This window comes from Aptenodytes patagonicus, chromosome 14 (assembly GCF_965638725.1).
Source record: "Aptenodytes patagonicus chromosome 14, bAptPat1.pri.cur, whole genome shotgun sequence".
Lineage (NCBI taxonomy): Eukaryota > Metazoa > Chordata > Aves > Sphenisciformes > Spheniscidae > Aptenodytes > Aptenodytes patagonicus.
In genome coordinates, this window is record NC_134962.1 from 5,325,509 (window position 1) to 5,352,522 (window position 27,014).

Genomic DNA, 27,014 nt, shown 5'->3' on the forward strand with positions numbered 1-27,014 from the left:
ACACTGCTTTAGCAAACCCATGCCCAGTAACTCTCGCCTACACCGTGCACTGAAATTAGTGTTCTAATACCGGGTATCAATAAAGACAACGTGAAACATAAGTAGAACAGCGGAGGTCCCGCGCAAGCAGGCGCAGTCCTGTGACAACATGGCTACGTATTGCACGTACACGGACCTCTCCTTCCCCGTTGCGGGCCGTGGCTTCCCTCTCCTCCTGCAGTCACGTCGCCCTGGTGCCGGGACGGCAACGGTTCCTGCTGCACGAAACGCCCGGAAAACGCTTCGCGCGCTCCGGCACCGTGGGCGAGCCGGGGCGGGAGCCAAGGGCGCCGGGCCAGCGGCCCGCCAGCCCCGCTCGGCGGGAAGGGCAGGCGCCTCACCGCGGCGGCCGGCGGGGTTTTTTACAAGCCGTTAGGGCGGCTGCGGGCCCATCCGCAGCCGCGCTCCCGAACGGGGTCAGCAATGCCGGACGCGGGAGGCGCCAGCGGAGCCGCAGCCGCCGCGGAGCCGCAGGCAGCTCTGGGCGGGCCGGCCTGAGGCAGCTCCCCGCCGCCGGCCTGAGGCGCGCGGGGGCGCCGCCCTCTCCCCGCCCATCCGCTGCGCCGCCTCGGCAAAGCGCCGCCTCCTCCGCGGCAGCTGCCCGGCTGGGCGAGGCCGCGCCAGGTGCGGAGGGAGGAGAAACCTCTGCGCGAGGCTGCCGCACGGTAAGGAAAACCCTCCTCCCCCCCCTCCCCTCCGCGCCGCCGACGGCGATTGGTCCGCATGCCGCGCTCGCGGGCGGTGATTGGCTGAAGACTACCGGCGCTGGGCGTGATTGGCCGGCGGGGAGTGGCGCTTTTTTCCGCTCCGGCGGTGAGGTGAGGGGCGCCGTGCTGTGGGGGGCTTCTCTGCCGCCCCGCGGCCTGCTGCTCTCCCGCGGCTGAGGAGGCGGGGGGCACTGCGGGGCGGTTTCCGCTCGGTAACAAAGCTCTTGCGGGAGGTGCCAGCGGCTACGTGTGTTTCGAGGGCGGCACCTGGAAAGGGTTTGTATTTTCTTCTCTGGTTTGTCTGACTAGGCAGGAGACAAGAGACCTGTGAGGTGAGAGCAAAGGCTTCAACGTAGGCTGTTGCATCTTGTATCGGAAAAAATAGAAAAACCACCCTGTATTTGTTACTTCTGTATGACTTGGGAGTACAGAAATGACTAGTGTCTGTTCCCAGTTGCTTGTTCTACAGAAATCGTTCCCTGTTTTTAATCATTGTTTCCCTTTGCTATGCTTTGTCTAATTCTATGTAATTTCTGGGATGGGGAGACCAAAGCTGCACATGGTAGATTGGTCAACGTAGATTTAATTTATACAAAGCATGAAAAAGTTTGTTGGTTTTTTACGTGTTAAGTCTCAAAACAAATAAAATACTTTTGTCTGCTCTTGAGTATTAAGACAGTGTTTTCAGAAAACTAATTAAAAGATCTTGCTTTTTGGTGGTAATAGTCATCTCGGAGCCCATCACTGTATGTGTAGTTAAGAAGGCTTTTTCCCTGTATGCATTTATCACATATTTCTTAAATTATTTAATCTACCATTTTATAAGGAGGCCCTTCTGGAGCTTGGCTGTTGACTTACCTGTTCTGAATAACCTGGTGTTGACAGTATAATTGGCCATCTTCATGCTCTTTTCTCACTGAGAAATACTGAGAGTCTGCTGCAGGACCCTCTGTTCCTCCATTGCCAGAGTTGATCATTCCTTATACTCTTTTATTTTAAGCAGTTGTTTATCCATGTAAGGATGTTTCCTTATATCCCCAGTTAGTTTAGTTTCTTAAATAGTATTTATACTAGTGACAAATTTTGGAATTTGTAATGTATTTTGACTGATTATTGATGTGTTTGCAAAACCTATTTGAAGTCTATGTCAGTGAATTGTGTTTTGGTCAAGTGATGATTGTTTCCTTCTTATGCAGCTGAGTAGATGAATTGCAAAAATGGCAGCCAGGAATGAGATGCAGGTATGTGCTTATGGACCAGAATGTGAGTATTGAATGTTTTAATTACTAGCTTAAAGCACTCCTTCTGGTATTTAATTACAAGTAAAATTTGCAGTGTGGCAAAGAATGCGGTAGGAAGAAACTTTCCACTGACATAGGTTAGTGCTAAGTAGCTGGGTAGAGAGCAAGAGGAACTGGAAATTGTTACTGATTAAAAGAAACATCAATTATATGCGTTTGACATACGTGAATCAGGTGGGATGATACATGAGATCAAAATGTTGAAATCTGGTTATGATTTATTTAGAAAGAATAGACTGGCAAATTAGTTGAGAAAGGCAGTAATCCTCAAATATATCTTTTAAAGTCATTAATAGATAACTTAGAAATGCAAAATATTAAGCATACTAAGGAAGGGGTATTAACACAAGGAGCATTTATGTAAGCATTTGTAATATGAGGAAAGAAAAAACATTCAGTAAGGAAAACTAGCAAATAATTAAAAACTCGGTGAATAAGTATTTGCATGATTAATGTATTAGGTATGGTGTTCTGTACTTTCGGTTTTACATTTAATGATTTTGTAATTCAGAATATTTGCTTAGAATGCAACAGATGATTGCGTAAAACCTATGTTAAATCTTGTTAAATCAGTAGCGGTGTTAAGCATACAGTAATACAGTTGCTCTGTTTTCTTTTATTGTTGACAGTTTGAAAAGTTAATTGATGAAACTACAAGAAAAAAAGATTTCCAATTATTGGAACAATTTCTGGCAACAGAAGACTGTGAAAATGTCTCTCACAAATGCAGCAAACAGTTTGTCAACAAATTAGACAAGCTTCTGTGTCGGGTAATGTAATCATTGCATCAGAATCATCTATACTGTCATTGTAATAGTCTGGAAAAGACTTCTTTCATTTTGCTTGGTTTATACCAGCAGTTGATTTGAAAAACTGAAATAAAATTTAAGAATGAAATCTCTACTTCAAGCTGCAATTAAGGTGGCTTTTGAGAACAAAAAGGCATCTGTTTAATTAAATACAGGTTCTTCTAGAACTGTACACTAAAGCTTATGTTATAATTTCAATTTCAGGAACTTGACAAACGAGAAGTCAAAAGCATTTCCACTTTACTAAATTCTGTTCAGAAATGTGGGGAAAAAATCAGCATAGCAGGAGAAGATGGGCTCCCAGCAATGATAAAATACGGTCTTATTGGAAGGATAAGTAAAACCATAAAGCATATGTGAACTTCTAAAAAAACCCCAAAAATTAATAAAGCATGCATAAGTAATGCTTCAGTGCTGAACAGCTTAGTATTTGATTTGGTCCTTGATTGTTTCTGAATTAAGAATTTCCCATAATTTTGCAACAAACTTTATTCAGATTTAAATGTTCTTTGACAAGTGGCTCCTTAAAAGGTGATGCTGCTCTACCACAGTAAAGGTTTTGCAAATTTTTGCAAATTATGCAATATATAATTAATTTAGATATGCTTACAGCAATTACAATAAATTTAATAATTTTTTGTTAATACTTACAACAGCAATATTGTATCTGTTCTTTCAACAGACTATAGTGCTATTCTGATTATTCTGTGTTATTTCAACCCGCATGTTAAATGCGTTAATCATTTGTAACTCAATAAATATACTGAAAAATAGACACCACTTCCTTATTGCTTTCACCAGAGATTTCACTGAAGTAAATTAATGGCAATGTCAGATGAGTGTTACTCAATTGCATTCTCAACTGCTTTAATAAAAAAAAAAAAGTGTGGTGATAACTTCATGCTTATATTCACACCTACAAACATACTTTTTCATTCAGCTATTATCCATTATCCATTTTCAGCTCTTTTGTCTGTGATGGCAGTTGTAAAAGTAGATCTCTAGTTTTTGTGTTAGAAAGTCAGCTACAGAAATTACTTACGTTAATTTGAAATCACCTACATTTGTTTAGTGTGAGTGAAAAATGTCAGTCTGGGGCTAAAGTATGCTCAGCAGACTGGTAACATTGTTGCTGTTATTTTAATCTTTGTATAATTTGTACAGTTTTACTTAAGTATAGTACAAACTGTTGTCCTTTTTCGTGCTATTAAAATAGATTTACTTTTATTTTCCCTTTACGTGGTTAATTGGTTTGAAAAGGTAAAAGGAATTTTGATCCTCGGAGGAAATGAAAAGAATGAAATGCTTACAAGTCTGGCTGAAGATTTCTTCAACATGTTGCTGGTAAAAATATATTGATAATAAAAAACATTGTGTGTATTTGTCAAAATAATTATTACTAGTTTAGCAACAAAAAGACTTTCAAATGTGTTTCTATTTAATGTCTTTCTAAAGTTAATGTTACAGTCATTTCTGAAATAGATTATAAGTCTTTTTGGATAAATAGTTTGCCTGTGTTCATACTCGTTTTCTGTTCATGATTAGCATCATGAAATAAAATTTAAAAAAACCCAACAACGTAAGTGTTCAATGAACAAAAAAAATTCACCTTGGTCTAATTTTGATTACATAAATTATTGGTATGCTAATTTCAGGACCCCAAGTTTATAAGATCTGTGAGTTTTCTTCTGTTCATAAAAATTTCTGTCATTGGGGAAATAATTTCCATAAATTTAACTGAAATATAATTTTGGGAAACCACACTTGGTATTAGAAGAACTCTCATGTTCTTCAGTAAGGATGAAATAATTTTAAAATCTTAAATGCTTTTTGATTAGTTGCTTTAGTATCAAAATGATGTGGGGCTTTTGTTTTTTATTGTAGGCTATATGTGATAGCAGACCTGAAGGTGAGCTTAAAAAAAGTGTACGCTAGATATGATAGTTAAAGTGTTCTGTTTTAAAGTTAGCAGTGTTAAGCTAACTCTTGCTACTTGTGGAGCCATCATGAGGCAAGGTAGTTCTGAGAAGAACATGTATAATGAGGGTGGTAAAAGTTTCTTGAACTAATGTAAATATACCACCGGGTTTATATGCTTCAGCTAATAAACTGTAACAGGAAAGGGCCTCTCCTCAAGAGGGCTGTCCTGCACACAAAGGACTACGTTTCTCATTCATGTGAAAAAAGCTTGAATGACAACTGTAACTTTGATTGTTTAATTTGAGGTTTCGCTACTGACAGATTTCCTTTTAACTTGTTGATGTCAGTAATAAAAAGGCAGGATAGTCTAGTCTCCTCAGAGATGGCAACTGAACTGAGTTTTTCCTAAAAAGAACGTTGTTTCTAAGCTACTGTCGTAGCTCAGCGTAGCACAGTAGTCCTTCTTTATTGACCTTGTTATCATGAATGTCACGCTGCTCTTACCTTTCAGTATAGCGCTACGTAGAAAGTCACTACAGACCATTATGCTGTCACAATCAAAATGAAAGATTGATTTCCTTGTCCCTGGGAAGATAAATTCCAGGGTCTGAATTACATCTCAGAGAGCTAAGTTATAGATTTGATCTGATTATATTTTAAAAATAATGATCTCATGCCCAGGGGACTTACGCAGTGATGCACAGGAATAGAAAGATCATAAAGAGCCATATTTACTACAAATTGAAGTAACTATTCTGTCATGCATTTAACCATGAAGCTTAAGATGTTTATTTTTAAATATTAGTAATCCTATATGGAAAGGAAGGCATACTATATTTTATTTCTAAATGAAAATCAATCTTTTTCCAAATGCTGATGAGGGGGCACCCTAATACACTCTTGGTAACTCTTTAATTTATTTTTTTCCCGTTCATTAGGTAAAATGCAAATACTAGAAAACTTTGTTCTGAGAACATGTACCCTCATCGCTGATGTAAGAATTAGTATTTATGTTCGGCAGCAGGTAAACATTCTTCTTTCTAAGTAACAGTTTTCTGGTTAGTATTTCAACAGACTTTGTGAAGATAGTAATTTAACGGTACAGATGCTACAAAAAAAGAGAATGTTGTAGTGCTCTAGTATCAGAAGGATGATTTAATGTTTTTCTGAGAATGTTTGTTGTCATTTTTATGTTGGGTTTTGGTTTTTTTCAGATTACTGACCTATAATTTTTGTTTTGGACAGTAAATTATAAAAAAGTGGTATTAAGATTCTGGTGAGAAAGCTGTGTAAAAGCGTAGGAAATAATATGCTCTATTACAACTGCTATAAATAGGATTAAGATTGTTGGTTGTAAATTCTTTAGATGCTTGCAGGAAATTTGTATACCTTCTAGTATACTGCAAATTTCTCCTATTTATTTTAGTAACCTAAAGTGGTCAGTTTTTTTTTCCTCTCTAAAGAAAGTGAAAGTTACAGAAAAGTCTCTTGTAAAGGCTACATCCCCGAAGGAAAGGGTTCTTAATGCAAATTTAAGGTACAGTTTAGCTCAGCAATCAACTGCAGACAGAACTCTAGCTTTGAAAGTTTTTTTTTTCTATATTTAAACCTGCAAATAATAAACATAAGCCTTTAACAACTGATGTTCATATTAAAACTAATGTAATTTCTTGAAATTGAGGTAGTTATATTAAGATAAATACCATTTAAGGTCAGATAGAACTCATTGTCTTTTCTTGTTTTGCAATTATTTAAGCATGTTATTTTCTTCAGTGGTATGAAATATATTACAAGGACCCAAAATAAGAATAACTTAAACTTTAGCAACTTATTTTGTATTTAATCTTACTCCCTTTTTTCCCACTCTTCTTAGGTAGTAAGAAAACTTAATTTAATGCTTGACAACATGCCTCGAGATGCCAGGAAAAAGATATTTTCTACAAAGGAAATGTTGCTTGTCATGTAAATAATCTTCAGTATAATTTTTATATCATTACATCATTTGCATATCTGGGAAGGCAATTTTTACTAAGGCTGTTTATAATGCATGCAGATTGGTCCCTGTTTAATTCACTTTTGCATTTGCTATTGTGTTGCCGGTGGTAGTGGCTGTGGGCAGGTATTCTCATGGGTTATTCTCCATTACAAGCCTAAATTTACCTCTTTCCTGATCTGGGTTAGGCTGCTTCTCATCCCAATTGTCTTAAAATAATTAAACTCGTATTTATAAGAATACAAGAATGTGTGTAAAGCACAGTGAATCAGTCACTGGAGGACAAGCTATTCATGTTTGGAAATTTTTTTTACAGCATTTCAAAAAATAAATAGAATAAAAATTATATATATCAGGTGATTCACTTCCCCAGTAGTACTTTCAGATGTATGTCCTTAGCATAACAGACTTGCCCCTTTGAAGTCTAATAGTTTAGTGGAATCAGGGTTTCGTCTCATACATTGAAAGCTTGTAATTAAATAAACTTTTCTTCTATGCTTTGTGTTGCTGTCATATTTTGCTGAAATGTTACTTTGTTTGACAGGAGTGACATGGGGAGGAGAATTTTGGATGCTGGAGGTGAGCATGGGACTTAATAAGCAATTTAGTATTGAGCTGCTTAAAAATTACATGCAGACCCATTAAAAATCCAGAGAAGACATTTAGAAGCTGCAGAATGTTGCGATTACAGTCCTCTGAAAAATACAAATACTGCATGAAAACAGTCTGCAAACTGGAATGTTTCAGGTGTATGCAGTGTATGGCTAACTCTTTGAAGTTTTCAGTCCTTTTCTTCTCTAGAATGTAAGTTTTAAAATAGCAAAAGCTCAGGAGGACGTCAGTCTTTGAGGGTAGTGAACTGCTAGCCATGTTTAGTAGTACTATAACTTCTCTCAGGGATCACTTTGGTATCCAACAATTTCCCAGTTCAGAGAGGTTAAAGATGAAAGCTTCTCTCTTACTTATATGCCTAGTGTTGCTCTGACATTCCTTGAAAGTTTGGTTGAAACTTCATTTTGAAACATAAGATGTTTAGTCATCCTTATTCCCTTAGTTGTTTATCTATATATCCTTTATGGGTTACATATTTGGGTATAATGTGGTACGTAATATGAATTGTTCAGCACTGCTTATACCAGTTTCCTACGTACTAATATTTTTTTTCACATCAGTAGTATCTTTAAAACTACTGTTCCTGTAAAATGTATTGTGCTGTAGACTATGACCTGCAAGTAGCCATTACGGAAGCTTTATGCAGAATGATATCAGAGAAACAAAGAGGAGAATTGGCGTGCCAGTGGTTTTCCATGGAGTTTGTGTCCAATGCATTTAAAGGAATTAAAGATTCTGAGTTTGAAACAGTAAGTCATATGAAAAATATTTGCAGGGAGGTAAACTTCCGTTTTACAATTCTTTAAGAAACTTCTGTGTTTTAATAGGATTGCAGAAAATTTCTTAACCAAGTGAATGGCATGCTTGGAGACAAAAGAAGGTAAAACTGAATTTTTTAAAGCTAATGTATTTTCTTTTTTGGATTTTATGGCCATTCATCAGGAGTAACCTTTGTATCACAAAAACTGGTTTTGGGGAAACTGAATTAAAATAATAGAAGCAAATAAGACTAATATTGCTGTGGCATAAAGTCAAGGAACCACACAGACTTAAGATATTAAAATATTAAATAGTAAAGAGATTGATTAATACATTTTTGGTACATTGTCACTGATACTGTCTTATCTATCAAGATGCTAATTTTATGTAATTCCCATATTTGGAAGAAAGACAAACATAATGTAAGTTTCAGATTATTAGATAACAGCTTGAAGAAACTTTTCACTAAATAAAGAACATTCATTTGAAAAGAGTCTTAAACAATATAAGGCGTATGTTACACTTCCTTTAATAAATGTTTATAAGGAGCTAGTTTTTGCATTCTATTTAGTTCTGTTGCAAAATTGTGAGATGCTCGTTAATTCAATAAACATCATCTAACAATAGCTAGTAATCTGTTGGTATATATTCCTGTATTTATTGCTTTAGGATATTTACATTGAGATAATGATCAATGAGAATATCTGCTAGAGAAATAGGATATGAAAAGGAAAATAACGAGTTTTTTTCTTATCTATGTGATTATATATATTCTTATCTATATGATATGCTCTGCATGTTACTTTTATGTCATGACAGCAAAGAGGTTGTCTGGTATGTCTTTGTATCAGGTGTATATTCAATTTGAATACAATTCTTAAAATATCAGCAGATAAGCTAGAAGTATGAACGTAGTGACAAGAGGTCTGAGGCTACTGCTTTAACTGTGAGGATATATAAGATTTCATGTTACTGCCTTTGGGGAAGAAGTGTGGTCAAGTGACTGCTCTTTTGACTGTTGTTATCTCTTAGTCTCTAAAGCACGCAAGTTTTGTGCTGAAAACACAATCCAGTTGCTGTTCAGATATGCAAAAATTTACAACATTTTAGTATACTTGACAAAATATCCTCTTCTTACAGGGTTTTTACATATCCGTGTTTATCAGCAGCTCTTGATAAATATGAGGTAAGTTACAGGCTTAATCATATATCTACAGATTTTCATTTGTGCATCTGAAGAATTTCTTTGCCTTCTAGTTAAGAAAAAATAAGGATCAAGTAAATTTTTTTAGCAGTATACAGATGTGCATGTATTTAAAGTTTGTCAGACTGTAACATAAAGCCTGGTATAAATCATTGCTCTCAGCTTTTACTCTTTTATCTTAATTTTTTTGTTTTAGCTACAGATACCATTGGATGAAAATCTTGAAGAATTTTGGATTGATTTCAATGTTGGTAGCAGAAGTATATCTTTCTATGTGGCAGCAGATGATGAAGTAAGGCAATTTTTGTCTGTCATACTAGATTGTTCTGAGGCAGTAGATACACGTTCTTTCAAGTGTATCAAATTTGTTTCCCCACATCAACGTGTGGAAGTTAATGTGTGCATCTATAGTGTGAAGGGGGCGGGGGGGAAATAATCTAGATTTGGTGTACATACTTAGATCAAACAGTTTCAAAGTAATGACTTTCTAATACTGTTTGCAAACAGTTTAACTTATGCACACGTGAACAAGAAGCCATTTACAAAATTGCAGTTATAATTGTATATGAGACTCAACTGTTTAGATTAATGTGTCTACCAAAGCTCTTCTGAAACATTGTTCGCTGTTATCAATGAAGCATATATGTTCATTGTCACTCCTTGTAACAGAGGATTTAAAAAGTTGAAAATTTGTCCTCACTGAATAACTTGCTGATCACTGCGCTTCATTTAATTGTAATATAATGCTTTTCTAGCTTTAAAAATATGTATTTTTCATATAAGGATCATCAGTGGGAAACAGTCATTATACCAGAAGAAGAGGTAGACCTGTACAGCCTTGAAGGTATTGGCACTCAAAAATGTGACCTTTTGTTACACACTAACTTGGATTTTCAAATTGAGTAATCCTGAAGTACTGGCTTAATTCTCAGCAAAGCAAAATTCCCACTTAAAATATTATAGGTACTGGTTTTATCAGGGATAAAATTGCACTGTAATCATATTTGCATTTTAGGCATGCAAGTGTGATTTTATTAAAATAATTTTAAAATAATGTCTTATCATAGAATGGTTTGGGTTGGAAGAGACCTCTAAAGGTCATCTAGTCCAACCCCCCTGCCGTGGGCAGGGACATCTTCAACTAGATCAGGTTGCTCAGCGCCCCGTCCAACCTGACCTGGAATGTTTCCAGGGATGGGGCATCCACCACCTCCCTGGGCAACCTGGGCCAGTGTTAGTTATTTGAATGCAAAATAAGGCATAAGACAATGACATTTAATAATGTTCCTTCTAAACTAGTTAGAATAGTTTTGTAAATATCTATAATTTGTCTGCAGCTATAGTAAATACTAACCTTCACAGAAAATTCTACAGGATAATATACAGAATAAGTATTTCTAAAAGATTGAATCTTGAACTGTTTCACTAATAAAATTTATTGTAGGTTAGAGTGAATTAAACAAAAATATACATCTTAATAGCTGAATTGAAGAATACAAGTAAGTTTCATGTATTTACAAACATTATATGAGGAGATGTTAAATTGTAATGAAACTACTTTTCAAATTTTGTTTTTGTCCAGAAAAAGATTCAAAAAAATTATTAACAATAGATCTAAAAAGCCCAATGAATGTGGGTAATCAAGAAGGAGAGAAATTTTTTTTATATTTTGATTCTATCTTGGAAATCAAAGATGTAACCAGAAAGATTTATGGATTTAGTAAGTGTAAGGTAAGATTTAAACACCTTTTCCAATAGTTTTTAACTGATTCAAAATAAATGTCTCATTCACATATAAATGTTGTTATAGCTGTGATTATTGGTATCTATTTATACCGAGAGTTTCTGACTAACATCGCCACTACAGAACAGCATTTCTCCCACAGTATGTTAAGCTTTGGTTAAGATGCCTAATAAGGACAAGAGGAAACGGCCTCAAGTTGCGCCAGGGGAGGTTTAGGTTGAATATTAGGAAAACTTTCTTCACCAAAAGGGTTGTCGAGCATTGGAACAGTCTGCCCAGGGAAGTGGTGGAGTCACCATCCCTGGAGGTATTTAAAAGACGTGTAGACGTGGTGCTCAGGGACATGGTTTAGTGGTGGACTTGGCAGTGCCAAGTTAACGGTTGGACTCGATCTTAAGGGTCTTTTCCAACCTAAATGATTCTATGATTTAAAATTGCAAAAAAAATAACTGGCTGGAAAGGCATCACCAAAGCTTAATGTCAAGTTTTGCGCATATAATTTTCCAGAAACACAAGAACTGGATGCTTCCAAATGATTCATTACCTATCCCATTTTGCAGTACGCTTACCACTCTTATCAATTTACTCATTTAATAAAAAATATTTAGCAAGCCATAGCGTACTCCTTACTGCTTGTAACAAACTACTTTGCCCTGAACTCTGACTGAGCAACTCGTGAGGAATGGAACTGCTATGAGCTTGTAGAATCTCTTTTCCCCTATAACCAGATTTCAGACACTTATGATCTCTGACTTAAATATTTTCTTTCTGTTTCTTGCTTAAAACAAGTGAGCAAAGTGTATATTTTACATAGATGGTTACTCACTTTGTAGGGCTTTAGTAAGAAGCAGTCTGCATCGGTTGCCAAAACAACTGTACATGTCATCTTTGATGAAAGCGGATCACAGGTATTTTACTTCAGTATGCTGAGATGGTTGTTTTCTTGGGATTTTTTATATTTAGTCTGATTATTAGCTAATTTATAATCATTCACCATAAAAACAAGGACTTTTAAAATGCCAATAAGTAAAGATAACTCTAAAACCAGTTAAGTGATTTCTAGTAAGTATGTATTGTATATTTGGGGAGATAATAATATTAATATCCAAATCATTGAATACTTCAATATACACATATATACAAATATACACAGGGGAAGTTTTTATGTGAATTGTGATTTGGTAACCCATCCTTGTTAGTGAAAATAACAGTTAGGTTGGATGCTTTGCAAACTAAAAGTATATAAGCTCTGAAGTTTATCAAAATCTGTAGTGAGGTATGTGTTATTAGGATGAAGAAGCTGCTCTGTGTGCGTTTGTATAAATATAAAACGCAATAAAATCCAAATATTGTCTAAAAATTTTAAAAATACAAAATATTATATAGGTTCTGGTACCAGAAAGTCAGTTGTCACCATGTTTGGAAGAAAAATCTGAAGAAGAGGAGAAACTCAGTAAGTATAAAACCCAGCAACTTCCTGGAACTTTGAGGACACTGAATAAAAATAACAATCAAGAAAAATGCAGAGGTGGTTCCTCCAAGGTAAGTGGGATTATAAAAACAGAAAAGAGTACATCAAAAATACAAGTCAATTTAAATATTTATCATATTTTATAATATAAAACCCCTGTTATTTTACAGTTGGAATATAATTAATACAGGGTTTGATTGTTTTTCTTATGACTTGACACAGCTATATAAATCCCTTTGCAAAAAACCTTCTCATTATTATGTGTATTGAAACTATAACAATGTGACAAAATTAAAAGCAATTGTAAATTCTCAGAGCATAATGGTCTAAAGAACGTTCTCTTTAAAGAGAAATGTTTTCAAGGTATGCTTAGATCTCTTACGATGTGCGGAAGTCTAGTATAGCCTCTGGAGAGTTACTAATGATCAGCAATGGTAATAGCTGTAATTAGAGATGAGTCCTGTAGGCTTGGCATTCACAAAGACTGATGATTACAAAAAAGCATGTGGTTGTCAAGATGAATCCTGTATCCTGGTTATTCAAATCACGATTTCATGGGACTGCTCCTATGCATAGCTGATTCTCTGGTTTAAACTGAGAGGAGCCCAATTCATTAAGCCTGGTGTTTCTTTTGCCCCACAGTCATTCTAAAGTTATAAATGTATTATAGTTATACTAGGACTAACTACAGATATACTAGGGATGGGGAAGAGATGAAGCAGTGTCACCGTGTCTTCGTTGTGCAACAGACATGCAGTGCATGTCTTGCTAGCAGTAGTCTAGTAAACCTGTTCCTGAGGTTCTGCTGGTTTATAGCTTATGTGATAGCTTTGCAGGAACTCCTGGGAATCATCTTGGTTACTTTGATTGTTAACAAGGGACAGGATTTGTCCATACTTTATTGAATTAATTTAGAAAACAACAATCACTGTTCTCAGTTTAAATACGTTAGATTTAAGTATTATATAATTCAAGTATTTTGGTGAACTTGCTCTAAAAAGGGAACTGCATAAAAATCACATTACATCGATGTGTGCAGCAACAGCAATTGACATTCCAATAATAAAGTGTCAAAAGACTCTCGGAAATAGATTTTTCTAAAATCTTGTGTTGTCATCCTTAAATCTGTGTATTATGGTCAAATGTTTTTCTGTTCCTCAAGATAACTACATCTTGTAAAAGGAAAGTCTCTGAAGCATCCATGCTTATTCCTGCAACTACAAGATTTTCCACAAGGAGTCCACTGGTATTTGTTAGCACACGTAAGTTTACAAGTACTTTCAGGGTAAAAATATGCTATAAATCGTCTTTGAAATACACGCATAAACTGTGATTCTTTGCAGAGCTGGAAAAGAAAAGTAGACCTTATAAAATCTCCCTAGCAGGTGCTTTAAACTTGAAATTTTTAAACTGGGCCACTTGTTACTGGTCCATAGACATGATGCAGGATAGTAGCTACACATGCATTCCAAACAGCTGAAGGCCACCTACCGTTTTTACTGCTGCTGCCAGTCAGCTGTTTGTGCTGGAGCAAGCTGAGAAGTCAGCAGTCAATTAGAAGACCTAAAACTATGAGTCTATGGGCTCATTAACCTCCATGTAACTTAATTGAAATCAACAGAATTATAAAAGGTACATAATGAGTTGATATAAATACTAGCCAACTTTTTTAAAGTTTATGGAATAGATGTGATCGTGGGCAAAACTCTTCATATTGATGTCACAGGCAGCACAGTAATCATAATAGAAAAAATGGTAGAATTCTAACATGTCTCTGGTTTGTTTTCAGCCACTCCTTGTAAAGGACGATTTAAATTACCTTTGGAAATGATGAGCTCTGCTGAAAGGTCTAACAATAATGCAATAAATGAGACCAGAACAAAGAATTTCTATCAAGAACCTACCGGAGTATGCATGTCATCTGTAGCTAAGTCTTTTACTTAGAATAACATTAATTTCTATTCTAATTTATTCCTAATTCATATTTTAAAGAGCTAGAGTTATGCAGTCAGCGACTCACTTTTAGAAAATAGTGTCTCTTACTTCATTGCATAATGTTTTTTTGTCCTCTGGATTTCAGGTTTAATATGTCTAAAGTCACACTGAACTCTTACAAAATTAGCCAAAATTTGCATTCGCTCATCAGTTCTGACCCCAGAGCTAACTTGCTTTTACTAGAACCACAATTCTTCCTTTGTGAGAATGGTTTATGCACAGAATCTCAAATTAATTGTGCAGTGTTGAAATACTCTTCACAACTATAGCTGAATGTATTATATGTTTTTAAGTGTTAAAGTCTTCAGGTTATAGCAATTATAGCATTGTTTTTAGTGCATTTTTTATTAGGTATTCACTAAAATCAAACAAAACTACATAGGTGTCACTGAACTGCAGTTTGAGTATATGTATTTTTGTTTCTGTTCCAGTTGAACAAAGACTTCAAAGTAACAATTTTATTTCTGGTTCTAAATGTCTTTCTGGGTCAGATTCAGGTCAAATCCCGGACTACGGGATTCTGAAGCATTTTTTGATATAGCCATGCTTTAGAAAAAGGCTTTAACATAGAGAACGTGTAGTTTAGGATATTTCAAGTGTTACTTTCTAGGAGAATTTTTCTACTTTTGCTTTTATGGATTGTAATTGTCAGTGTTACTTATGCTTTTTAGAGTGGGCAAAGATGTACGCTAGACAATGAATTTTGTGAAACAGAACAGAAGATCAGGAAGTCAAATAACAGAAAGGATGCAAAAGTACCTGAAAAGGTACTGGAATCAGCACTTCTATGAAATGAAAAAAATAATGTCATATTTTATTAGGGAAAATACGAGTTTATGAGGTTATACTGTTTATAGTCCTACGCTAATATTTTCTTTTGGATATTATCCTACTGTAGCGAGTGTGTGCTGAAGAAGTTTTAGAAATGATACAAGAGGCAGAAATTGAGGCCACACAAAAGCAAACTTTAGGCAAGTAATTTTACAAGTATTGATAGTCCTTACTTTTAAAATTATTTTAATTTTTTCTATTTCTTTTGTAATAATTGATACTAAATTAATGTCTCATTTAGATGAAGCGTTAGATATTGTTCCTGATTCTCAGCCAGCAGGGAGAAGCAACAAACCTTTGTAAGTATTGGAAAAGAATACCAAGTCACTGTTGTTGTCACTCACCTTGAAGGGAATATTTTCAAGTATTGCCAGAATTGAAATTTTGTTCCGTAGTTTCAGAAAATACCAGAATTTAATTGTCTTGTCTTGTCTTCCCTGAGAGTTGCATTAAGAGCTGTTGGCTGTGTAAGTCAGGTCATTTTTATTATGTTGTGGTTTTTTTTTTTTTTTAATTCTGAAATTCATGGCACCAAACCAGCACTCTTATATGTATTTGCTAGGACTATTTCATGAACAATACTATTCTGTTGTCTTAATCAAAGACTTTAAATTGGTGAATCTGTTTATGAAAATAGTACTCATTAACAAGGTCAAAGTAGGAGTTTAAGCTTTATTATTAACAAGGAGAGTAAAATTCTTTCAGATGACATCAGAAGGTAAAATACAAATGACATGGGTTTACATAAGTGAACTGTGCCATAAAAAGTAGTGGATTTGACACACCATGGAGTTATGTAAGTTCACGGTTTAATGATGGCCGTAGGATATTGTTGCCTTTTTGAAGCTGACTTAAAAATACATGTTGTTTCTGAAGGTTTGCCATTCTACAATGCTTTGGTTAATTGAACAATGGTAACAGGCTTAGGTACCAATGTAAAATGCATTGATATCTACAAGATATCACTATTTTCCTATTTTGTGATGCATGTTTATTATAATTGAGACTCACTTTCTACAGTTCACTGGTAATAAGATGGTATTATCTTTGTTAGGCTGCCTGGTCTTTTGGAAAGTTCTTTCGATAAAACCAAAACATGGAAAAAAAGAGCATGCTCTGTTCCTGAGAAGAATATCACAACTGGTGACAAGCAAAAGCTAAATCCATCATTGGCACATACATCCCATCCAGGTTATGTTCACGCTTTAACTGCTAGTGTTAAAAATGTTTCAGGTGAACTTTTAACCTACAGCTCTGCTCCCCCCCCCCCCCCTTATTAGTTTCTATTGTTAGCGAAAGAACTGTGAAACAAAAAGCTTTTTGTTCAATTTTTTTGAAGTATCTCTCCAGATAAAGAAATTAAAAAAGAGAAGAAAACCAAGAAAATTAAATTGATACCATGAGGGAAGAAAACTGCAAAATATGTAGTGGACAGTCAGTGTTAATCATTTGGAACAGAAACTGTTAAGTACGAAAGGGAAAAATATTTAACCTACTACTGAAACACGATTTAAAACATTTCTTTCAGCTAGAGCGTCCGAAACATTTTTGTGTTCTGATTTTACAAAAGAGGAACCTGACGTTCTCTTTAGAAAAGAGACTGCAAATCCAAAACAATCAAAGACGGTGAGAGTTTCTTACCTTCATTTCTTTGACTTGTAATTAAGAGAATTGTGAAATTGTCAGTGTTTCAAAATTTGTATTTTACTTTCATTTAGTCACAAACTTAGTTTTAATTGACTTTCCGCTAATAGCGAGTGAATTAAGTAATGTCAGCTTCACCGTTTACTATTTTCAGTGTGACTTGTTTAAGACTAGTTTACTCTGAATTTGTTTTTAAAAAAATAATTCTTAAATAAGCACCAACTGGTGCTTCCCATGCACTTCTTCATTAACTTTCGAATGTTGTAGTACACAAAACCACAACGTTTAAAAGAAAATATCTGCTAAACTGATGTTTTATTGCTCGCTATTTGGGCAATGCAAGGGAAAATGGTTTTCAAAGGAGTGTGATTTAGTATATCTAGAAGACATTTCATGAAGTTTAGGTGATTGTTGGGAACCTGTAGTTCTGTTTGCAGCCTTGCACTTCTGTTGAATGGGTTCAAAGTTGAGTCTTAAACTCTATTTTTATAGAAAACAAAGTCTAAAGAAATGACAGATGCAACAAAATCACTAATTAGTAAAATCAGTGACAGATATAAAGTAAAGACTGATGAGAAAAGCAAAGCAAGAGACTCCTTAGGTTTTAACAGGTATGATGTGAACTATTTACTTTTGTGCTTATTCTTTTTGTGCATGTGGCTTTGTCTCTGATCTACTCCTCTGTCTACAGTTATTTCACATCCTGCTTTCACCTGAATCGTTTGTTCACTTCTGATAAACCGTATTGTACTGAAGAGTAGGAGACTAGTAGTCCAGAAGTTCCAGTAGTTGAAATAACAAAGGCTGGTTAGAAACTTTATTCAGTGGTCTTTTGCTCATTCACTCACTCACAACACGTTTCATGGAGAGAATTTAACTGGGATAGTTCATGGGCACTGCGCGTGTTGGGTGTCTCCATCCTATCATCACAGTTTGGGGGTCAAACTTGGATTCAGTCATCAATTCTGATTATCTAAAGTTCCTAGTTCTCTCTTCCTGAAAGAGTTGATTGTTAGAGAGTTTAAATTTAACGAATTCTTAAATAAGAAAATTAGTCTTACCTTGCTGGAACTGATGCTTGGAGAGATACTTTACATATAATTACATGCTTTCCATGTTTGATTGTAACTGGATGACAAAGGACTAGAATAGTTAGGCTACGTCACCTTTTAAATCTTTCGGATAGGGACTTGGAAGACATGCAGAACCTGCAGTATAGTTGTGTGATGTGGAATGAATTTTTCTAGAGCACAAAAATGAAAGGGGTTGATGTCTTTCAATCCACTTGTTTTTGTATTTAAATGCATGAATAAATTTGTTGTGTTTGATGAGGCTTTTATTTATATAAGCAGCATTCTAATGCATATATTCTAATTAGCATTTAACAAAATGTATCCTTATTTTTTTAGGCCACATTTAAATAAATCCTGTGTTTCTAAGGTAACATATTACTGCTTTTGTTGGAAATTTTTTTCATATCAGATATATGTACATATATGGTGGTAGCTAGTAGATGTAAAGCGAAAGTTCACAAATATCACTGAATGTTAAATATCTGTAGATGTTAATGTTAATTATGCATTGACTGTATATACTTAAAATACTTTTTTTATATATTTACTTATGTGGAATAATATCTTTACAGGCAACTATCAGCCAGTGAAACCCAAATTAATTTCTGTTTACGTATTATATAATTGAATCTGTTCCTTTTGAACATGGCAATGCTAAATATTTAGAATAAAAATATTATAGTAAATGAGATTATAGAATCCTTAAATGGGATATAGCCAGGACACAGAAATTAGTCTTAATGTTTTGGGGGAAAAAAAATTCTGAGGTTTTGTTGATACCCTTAAAGGATAAATTCTAGAAGTTAGTTTCTACTAGCTCTTGTCCCCTTTCGCCTTATTGTACTGTTGCTAATCAAGTGGAAGTCTGAGCAACTGCTAGGTTATTTCATACGTTCATGATGAGGAACTTGCTTTTTGAGATGATAGTGTGTATGAATGCATAGTCCAAATTTGACATATGAGTTAACTTTTTATTTATGTATAGGAAGAAGTTCAGGATAGAAACCTGAAAACCGCTACTTCTCTTAATACAACTGTTGGTCATATTATGTAAGTAGTTAAAACACTTTCAAACAAAATTTCAAATTACCCATACCTAACTTTGTGAAATGTTCATTAATTCAGTCACAAAATTGATCTGTGTGTCTGTTTGACAGGGACGATGTCTACAACTTTAACGTCAGTGGGTTTGATGAGCCTACAATAAAGCTTGGAGTAAGAATATAACTGAAACTGATATGTGATGAATAGAATATAAAGGAGCTCAGTCAACTTAAATTATGTCTACTGAAAGTATAGTTAACATCTTAAAAATTCAAATTATATCACTGAACGAAGTGGGGAAAAAAGTTTGCCATGTCAATACCTCCATCATATTCAAATGTATAATGATATATGCTATCTTAAGGTTCTGGCCACTTAAAGCTATTACAGTGTTTTCCTGAATTAAGAATAAAACAGTTTGTTAGGAGTATCATTATTTTTAAATTATCCTATTATCCTGAAAGCATCATTGCCATCCTTCCAATCCCCATTGTAAAGACACTTTTGCCCAGATGTTTGAGTAAAAAGAAAATCTAGGTAAGATAAAAGCAGAAGACAACGAAAAATAGGTTTGCTCCTTACGGCTCAGAGGAGCCTGCTGAATTGGTGAAGGTAGTGAACGAAGCAAGTGGATGGAAACCAATGTATTAGTTTGAGATACTGAAAGCTGCAATCAGTTCTAGCTGGTTTTAACTATCAGCTCTGTTCTTAAATAATTTCTAAGATAGAAATTAATCATCATAAGTTAATTGCTGAGTATAAAAACTGAGCAAACAAGCCCTTAGCTGTTACTGTCTGATGGCCTGTTTAATTTTGTTTAAGTCGTATAACAAATGAAAACCTTCATTTGTTTCTTATTTATTTACACTTTTAGATCCAAGAATTGCATGTTACTGAGCTGAGTGTTCATACAGATCCAAACAAAAAAGGGTAGGGATGTTATATTGTGTCCTAGTCTGCTGATTATCATCAAGAATAGTACTGTCTGCATTCTCCAGCATTCCACTGTGAAAATCCAGGGAATGTATGCATGACAATAATATCTTGACTGTGTTGTTTTTTCAAGCAATAGACGTAGTGGCTGTGGTCTCCTAGGCTGTTTCATGATTTTCCTTTGGGAAGATGCTCAAAAGGAAAGAATGTGTTTCATGAAGAAAACAGCTTTAGTTCTTGTCATGGAATACTACGGGGATATAAACTCTGAAGAGAGGGGGGTAGTTTTTTGTTTAATGATCAGCCTGCAAAGGGACACATTGTTACTGTGTGTTCTTACTGATTATTAGCAAATAAGCACATCCTTTACGGTTTACGGTGAACAGATATTTCCAAAATGCATGTGAAAACAAAAGTAGGTACATTTGTTTGAATTCTTAATCTGCATATCATATGAATAGTAGAAAGATTTAGAACAAGTATTTTTAAATGTATCGTTTAAAGGTGTTTTTTCTTTTTCTAATTAAGGAACGCAGATGACAGTAAAACTAGCACTGAAGTGAAAGGAAGAAAAAAAGTAAGGCTCAGATTTTTGTGGATCAGTATACCTTGTCTTCCTGCCTTTAAATACCAATTATGTAAGTGAAAGGTATATTAAAATTAAATCAATAACTTAAGAACGTTTTTGGTTTTTGTAGACTAGAAAAAATCAAACCAAGAAGCATCTCTTTAGTGACACAGACACAGAATACAGAGGTGACGACAGCAAGACAGACATTAGTTGGCTACAAGAATCAAACAGAAAATCTAAAGCCCAGTTAATTGATTACAGTAGAAATAAAAACTTAGGGAAACCAATAAGCACAGACAAAAGTAAGAAACTTTTTTCATATTTCTTAAGAATGCTGCAATAAGTTTGTCCATAGATATTAACTGCACAGCACATAATGTGCTGTGTTGCACATACAATATGTTTTTGTTGTCTTATTTCCAAGCATAAGGAATTTTCAAGTTAGTTCTAGTAATTTATAAAGGTTAATTTCCAAAAAGTCTGTATTTTAACGTGGAAAATTATTGGAGGATGGGACAGGCGGAGGTTGTTATCGACAAAAAAAACTTTCACTTTTTGAAATAATGTGCTGAAAGCAGTTTACTGAATCAGTAAGTTTTTGGGCTTAAAAGTGATTCTGTGATTTTACAACTAAAACTCTAAATGTCAAACATTTGAATATTTTGCTGATTTTTCTAACTTTATGTATTGTAACAGCAGATAAATTCTCTGAACCTGCTTGCCACATGGATAAACTTAAAGGCAAAAATGCAAATAAGAAAAAGGTAAATGTAAATTTGCAACTAGATTTGTAATACATATTCAAAATGTCTTAACTCAGAAAGTGTTTTTAAATAATTTTTCATAGATATATGCCATTTCTTCATGCTTATTTCAAGATCATTTGTTAAATACAGTTTGTTCTTTTCACGTATTATATTCTTTTTATGTAGTATTTAGCTGGTATTTCAGGCATAATACTAGCTATGAGTTAGAATGATTATACATTGATGCTTTTGTAAGTTTTATTACTTAAAATTGTTGATTATGTCTATTTACTGCTTAACAGCATCTACTCCATTGAATATGCCATTAGCTTTTCAGCGAGGGTTTTCATGCGTCTAATGTGCTTAACTGAATTTTAATACCTTTGAGTTTATAATTTCTTTAAATGAATATATGTAACAGTGAAACTGTAAAAACAAAAATGTTATAGATGTTAAGAAAGAATAATAATCACAAAATATTGTAAGCGTATTAAAGTTGGGAGTATAATAAATTATAAGTGATTATGAACACGTTAATAGAAGGTGCTTGTAGATGTTTGTAAGCCACAGTTTAAAAAACAAAACCAAAAAAACCCACCAAAAAAACTCAAAACCTTCCCCTGTCCCCTCCAGACTACTCTTTGGTCTCAGACTATAAAATAATTATTCAAATCTATTTAATGTTAGTAGCTTAAAGCTACATACCTGCACTCAGTGTAAACCATGCATATGAAAATATGATCACCACATGTAGGTATTGATGGTGACATCTAGTCCACGTAAATCAAAATGAAGAGGGCTTCAGTTCTGAACAGGGCTTCAAAACTGAGGAGGGTTTCAATTGCCCAGTGTTGAATTGGTGTACTTTCTAACGTGTCCTTTTTTAGTAGTGAAATTCCCCAGATCTACCCAAGCAAGTTCAAAGTGCCTACTTTGAGGAGGCAGGGTTCCACTACTGCATAGTCTTAGATGGAGAGCATCTGAAGCCCAGGAAGTCAATAATAGACTTGACCCTGGAGATGAAGAGGCTAGGAAAGCGTACGTTTTGCATAGAGCACTTTTCAAGAGAGTAGGAGGCAAGAATTCTAATCTTGCCTAGTTTGAGAAGCGTTGCACTCTACATTTTACATACCTTCTAATGTCAAGTCCCTGGGCTACTTTCAGTGAGAACACGCTTTGCTCTTTCTGAACATTGACTGCTGTGTAGAGAGAGTGGCAGTAGTTACGAAGTAGAAGGGGGGACAGATAGAAAGGAAGACTGATTCTAGTCTAGTGGTCAAGGTAATCAGTTCAGAGGTGATGATCAAGGATACTGGTTCCTGCTCACTACGCAGGCTTTTGGTTTTGTTCTATTTCAAACCAGTTACAGTCTAATTTAAATGTGCACATCTTTCAGAGAGCAAGCTTTGGAAACCCACTTCAGCTTTGCTGTAGTTCAAAAATGGCATTTATTTTGCCTCTTCGCTTTTTTGACTCTTACATTCCTGACTGCACTGTGCCCTATCTACAGTGAAAATTGTCTTCCCAAAATGCTTACTAGACTGATGGTTGGACTTTCTGAGCTTTGGTAAAGTTAAGCTTTTTTAGTTGTTTTGAAATAAGGGATTTCAGGTAATTAAACCAAGTTACCTGCTATTTATTCTTACTTATTTATTAAACATTCTGATATAACTTGAAGATGTTTTTATTCTTCCAAAGACAAATGAATGTAAAAAACTGAATTCAAGAACTGGTGAAACGATAGAACAAACCACCAGACAAAAACGACCTCGAAGAGCAGCATTAGCAAAAAATTACAAAGAGCCTTCCAGTTCAGAGTCAGAGAGTGAAAGGAAATCTTCAGCATGCACCTCTAAGGAGGAGAAATCAAAAATGCAGGTATACAGTTGCACTTTATTCTTAAAAATCCACAACTTAAATGCTGGTCTACTTTGTACTTAGTACTCCTGTGTTTTAAGTGCCCAAAATGAGCAAGTTGAACTGAATTTTATTTATTATTTCTAGTAGTGCCCTTTTTTAATTATGAGTATTTAGTTGCTAAGAAAATCAGTCCTAAATAATCATCTCGGTCCTAATAGTATTTCAGTTTCTATTTATGAAATTTATTCTGCTGCAAAGAACTACTGTGTCCTTTATTTTAAAAACTTAACGATATTTTGAAAATGTCTATTAAATGAGAGGTTTTAGTGAGCCAAATTTTGTTCTTTTAGATAATGTGATTTTGATAATGCTATGACTGTTCTGCGTACAATAGAAAATGCTGACTTGATAGAGGGTATGTCAATACATTTGCTGAATATCCAAACAGGATTTTTAGTAAATTAAGCAATGATGTTGCATGCTAAAACATTTTCATTCTTTTAGCATGATACTTCAATGTATAGGTAAATATAGGTAGGTCTGTAAACTTCATTCATTAAATCCTGAAGCATCGGTAATTGCCTCCAATAGTTAAGAAGTCCGTAAGAATAGAAATTTGGGTGCTGAATTAAACAAATTCAATGCTTATTGATATTGGAACACCTGATATCCTTATGAATTTGAGTACTTCTAATGATGTTCCTTTTTGGACCTTCTGCTTGTTCAACAGTACGTATAGATAATATGTTCTTTACCTGCATATATATACACTTCCATATGTTTACAAATAATGTTTATATGAACTTTGTATTTTAATAGAAACATATGAATGGGGAAAACAAGCATAATAATCAGCAAAAGGAACTCCAGAACATTGTATCTATGGAGCCAAAGAAAGTAGCTAACTATGTACATAAAGCCTTTATTAAATCAAAGAATTCTGCAGAACACAAGGAAATTGAAATGCCTTCATCCGAGAGTCCTGTGTCTCTTGAGACAATGAGGTGTAGGTATTTTGACTTGTAATTTATAGCAATACTGTATCAACAGTTGGAGGTTACATGAGGATTATCACAGTAGTACAATTTTACATTTATTTCATGCTTTTAAAATGAGATATCCCCTAATTCAATGTGTAGCACATAATTTAAGGAAGAGTATTAATATTTCACTAACACTTTTATAGGTTGGTACAGTTATTTGACATCAGCCTAATATAGAAGTGCAATACCTAAGTGTGTTAGGTATTACCAATGAATCTGGTAACCAGTAAAATAGTGTGGAGAGTGCAAAAAGTGTAAGTGTGGCAAGTTGTATGCCAACACTTAAAGTAAAATTCCACACATCTGAGACTCGCAAATACCTAGAATTGAACAGTTAGCAATATGGGGCTTTAACTTACCTTTTTTTCCTTTCACTTTTCATGCTGACAGTTAAGTAACTGTTTTCTAGGTGCTGAAAGAATATCAGAAGGAGATGTTACTCAAGAGCATATTTATAGTGAAAGATCACCTGTTCTGCAGGACTCAACACTAGAAAAAAGGGAAACGTTAAACTTTGAGAAAGGAATCTCTCCTAATAATTTCTGTCCACAAAAAATGAATATTCAAAGTATATGTCTAAATCAGTCCCCTGAGACGACTGTTAAAAAGCTAACATTTGGAAATAAAAGTTTCTCACCAGCTTTAACTGAAGCATCTTTGGTAAGAATATTAAAGTTACTCTACAATTATGTCCTGGTTTCAGCTGGGATAGAGTTAATTTTCTTCCTAGTAGCTGGTACAGCGCTGTGTTTTGGATTTAGGATGAGAACAATGTTGATAACACACCGATGTTTTAGGTGTTGCTGAGCAGTGCTTACACTAGCCAAGGACTTTTCAGTTTCCCATGCTCTGCCGACTGAGAAGGCTGGGGGTGCACAAGAAGCTGGGAGGGGGCACAGCCAGGACAGCTGACCCCAACTGGCCAAAGGGACATTCCATACCATGGGACGTCATGCTCAGTACATAAACTGGGGGGAGTTGGCCGCGGGGCAGCGATCGCTGCTCAGGAACTGGCTGGGCATTGGTCAGCAGGTGGTGAGCAACTGCACTGTGCATCACTTGTTTTTGTATATTCTTTTATCATTATTATTACTATTTTTCCCTTCCTTTTCTGTTCTATTAAACTGTCTTTATCTCAACCCACGAATTTTACTTTTTTTTTTTTTTTTTTTTTTTTCTGATTCTCTCCCCTATCCCACTGTGGAGGGGGGAGTGAGCGAAAGGCTGTGTGGTGTTTAGCTGCCTGCCGGGTTAAACCACAACAAATTATTTTAACTGAAATTGTTCTATTCAGCTGCCAACTGTTTAATGCTTTTGTACATCTCCTTTCAATAACGACTTTTTTGTTAATGTGTAGCTCAGCTTAACGACATATAAAACTGTCAGTGGAAAATGTGCAAAGGGATCTGTATCTGAAACGCGTGATAATAATGAAGATTCAAGTTTCAGACATTGCTTTTCAGACACACTTTCTATTAAAGGAAAACTACAAGATATTGCTAAACCTATCACCAAAAGTAGAGAAGAGGTATGTTACTAAATCCTTTGCTCTTCAGAAGAGAGCTGCAGCTTTTTGTCTGTTTTATCTACTTTAGAGATGGTGAGGTTTAAGGGAAATGCAACTTTCTTAATGTTAAATGCTACATATAATGTTTACTTGTGACCTGCTTGGAGAATCCTACTAGTTAATTTTTTAAAATTTGAGATAAATTAGGGAATTGTATCCCAACAAGATCAGTTATAATTAATATCTTAAAAAATAACAGGGAGTAAATATTTCTCTTCTTGATTTTTTCCAATGAAAAATTAACAATTTTTCACAAATTAAAGAATTGTGACATCTGCATGGAAAAATTCTTGAGGTGAAAAAGTGCTCTTAGTTTTAGCATTAATGTACTACTCAATATAACAACTATTGTAGCATTGGCAAATAAAAACTGCTGTATACCTTCAAACCACTTCTCATAAGTACTTTTTCTGGTGAAAAAACCACTAATGACTCCTTCAAGAAATAATTTTGTTTGTGTCCTATTGCAAGAAACAGTTAGACCTTATTGGTCATTTGACTTATTGCTATCATTAATTATTAACGTGGTGAAGAATTTGTTTATTCTTTCATCTAGTGAGACCTAGTAGTAATTCATGCAGTGATTATTATTTTTTTTTTCTTACTGTAGTTGTGTTCATGTCCCTAGTTTAATGAAAAGCAACATAGATGTGGATTTCTGATGGAGACTTTCTAAAAGTGCTTTGATCTGGAAGCTAATACATCAGTGACTTTTCTTACAGGATTGTGTACCACCATCTCCATTGTCTGTTTCCAGTGGAAGTAAAGTACAGTCTTGGAGTGAAGAACCTTCTGGCCCTGTACATGAGTCAGGTACAAACATTTAATTTAAAGCAAAAGACTTTCTATGTGTCTCTGTAAAGGTTAAGAAAAATGTTCATTTGGCCTAAAAATATGGCCCAAGTCTTCTAATCTTCTTTTCTTTCATATATTTTCAGTATTACTATTTTTACTCTTTCTCATTTTCTCTGCTGTTTTAATTACCCCCCCAAAACCCCAAAAATTTGGCTCCCAAATGGAGTTACTGTAAAGAGTTAGTTGCACTCTTAAAGAGTTAGAAGCATTCCCACTGATACTGGAAAAAAAGTGGGGATAATGGTATTATCAGGAAAAGAGGGCTTAGGGTGAATTTCCTTAATGAGCGAGTC

At 35.0% G+C, this 27,014-nt stretch overlaps 1 protein-coding gene across 1 annotated transcript in view; it reads left to right on the plus strand.

Annotated features, from left to right (window-relative positions):
* The first annotated feature begins 953 nt into the window (after window positions 1-953).
* SYCP2 (synaptonemal complex protein 2) overlaps window positions 954-27,014 on the plus strand; it is a 30,045-nt gene continuing 3,984 nt past the window's right edge. The window contains exons 1-36 of the mRNA XM_076352227.1: window positions 954-1,022; window positions 1,943-1,987; window positions 2,677-2,817; window positions 3,061-3,189; window positions 4,096-4,200; window positions 4,741-4,765; window positions 5,715-5,800; window positions 6,650-6,738; window positions 7,314-7,348; window positions 7,988-8,130; window positions 8,209-8,261; window positions 9,281-9,326; window positions 9,541-9,636; window positions 10,128-10,188; window positions 10,927-11,075; window positions 11,922-11,996; window positions 12,475-12,630; window positions 13,722-13,821; window positions 14,349-14,467; window positions 15,453-15,525; window positions 15,627-15,684; window positions 16,440-16,576; window positions 16,914-17,011; window positions 17,522-17,640; window positions 18,439-18,469; window positions 19,088-19,152; window positions 19,260-19,317; window positions 20,021-20,076; window positions 20,608-20,656; window positions 20,778-20,952; window positions 21,347-21,414; window positions 23,095-23,274; window positions 24,076-24,262; window positions 24,709-24,959; window positions 25,657-25,827; window positions 26,589-26,679. Of these exons, the coding sequence (XP_076208342.1) occupies window positions 1,964-1,987; window positions 2,677-2,817; window positions 3,061-3,189; window positions 4,096-4,200; window positions 4,741-4,765; window positions 5,715-5,800; window positions 6,650-6,738; window positions 7,314-7,348; window positions 7,988-8,130; window positions 8,209-8,261; window positions 9,281-9,326; window positions 9,541-9,636; window positions 10,128-10,188; window positions 10,927-11,075; window positions 11,922-11,996; window positions 12,475-12,630; window positions 13,722-13,821; window positions 14,349-14,467; window positions 15,453-15,525; window positions 15,627-15,684; window positions 16,440-16,576; window positions 16,914-17,011; window positions 17,522-17,640; window positions 18,439-18,469; window positions 19,088-19,152; window positions 19,260-19,317; window positions 20,021-20,076; window positions 20,608-20,656; window positions 20,778-20,952; window positions 21,347-21,414; window positions 23,095-23,274; window positions 24,076-24,262; window positions 24,709-24,959; window positions 25,657-25,827; window positions 26,589-26,679 (3,499 nt within the window). The 5' untranslated portion in view covers window positions 954-1,022; window positions 1,943-1,963. The remainder of the gene's footprint in view (window positions 1,023-1,942; window positions 1,988-2,676; window positions 2,818-3,060; window positions 3,190-4,095; window positions 4,201-4,740; window positions 4,766-5,714; window positions 5,801-6,649; window positions 6,739-7,313; window positions 7,349-7,987; window positions 8,131-8,208; window positions 8,262-9,280; window positions 9,327-9,540; window positions 9,637-10,127; window positions 10,189-10,926; window positions 11,076-11,921; window positions 11,997-12,474; window positions 12,631-13,721; window positions 13,822-14,348; window positions 14,468-15,452; window positions 15,526-15,626; window positions 15,685-16,439; window positions 16,577-16,913; window positions 17,012-17,521; window positions 17,641-18,438; window positions 18,470-19,087; window positions 19,153-19,259; window positions 19,318-20,020; window positions 20,077-20,607; window positions 20,657-20,777; window positions 20,953-21,346; window positions 21,415-23,094; window positions 23,275-24,075; window positions 24,263-24,708; window positions 24,960-25,656; window positions 25,828-26,588; window positions 26,680-27,014) is intronic.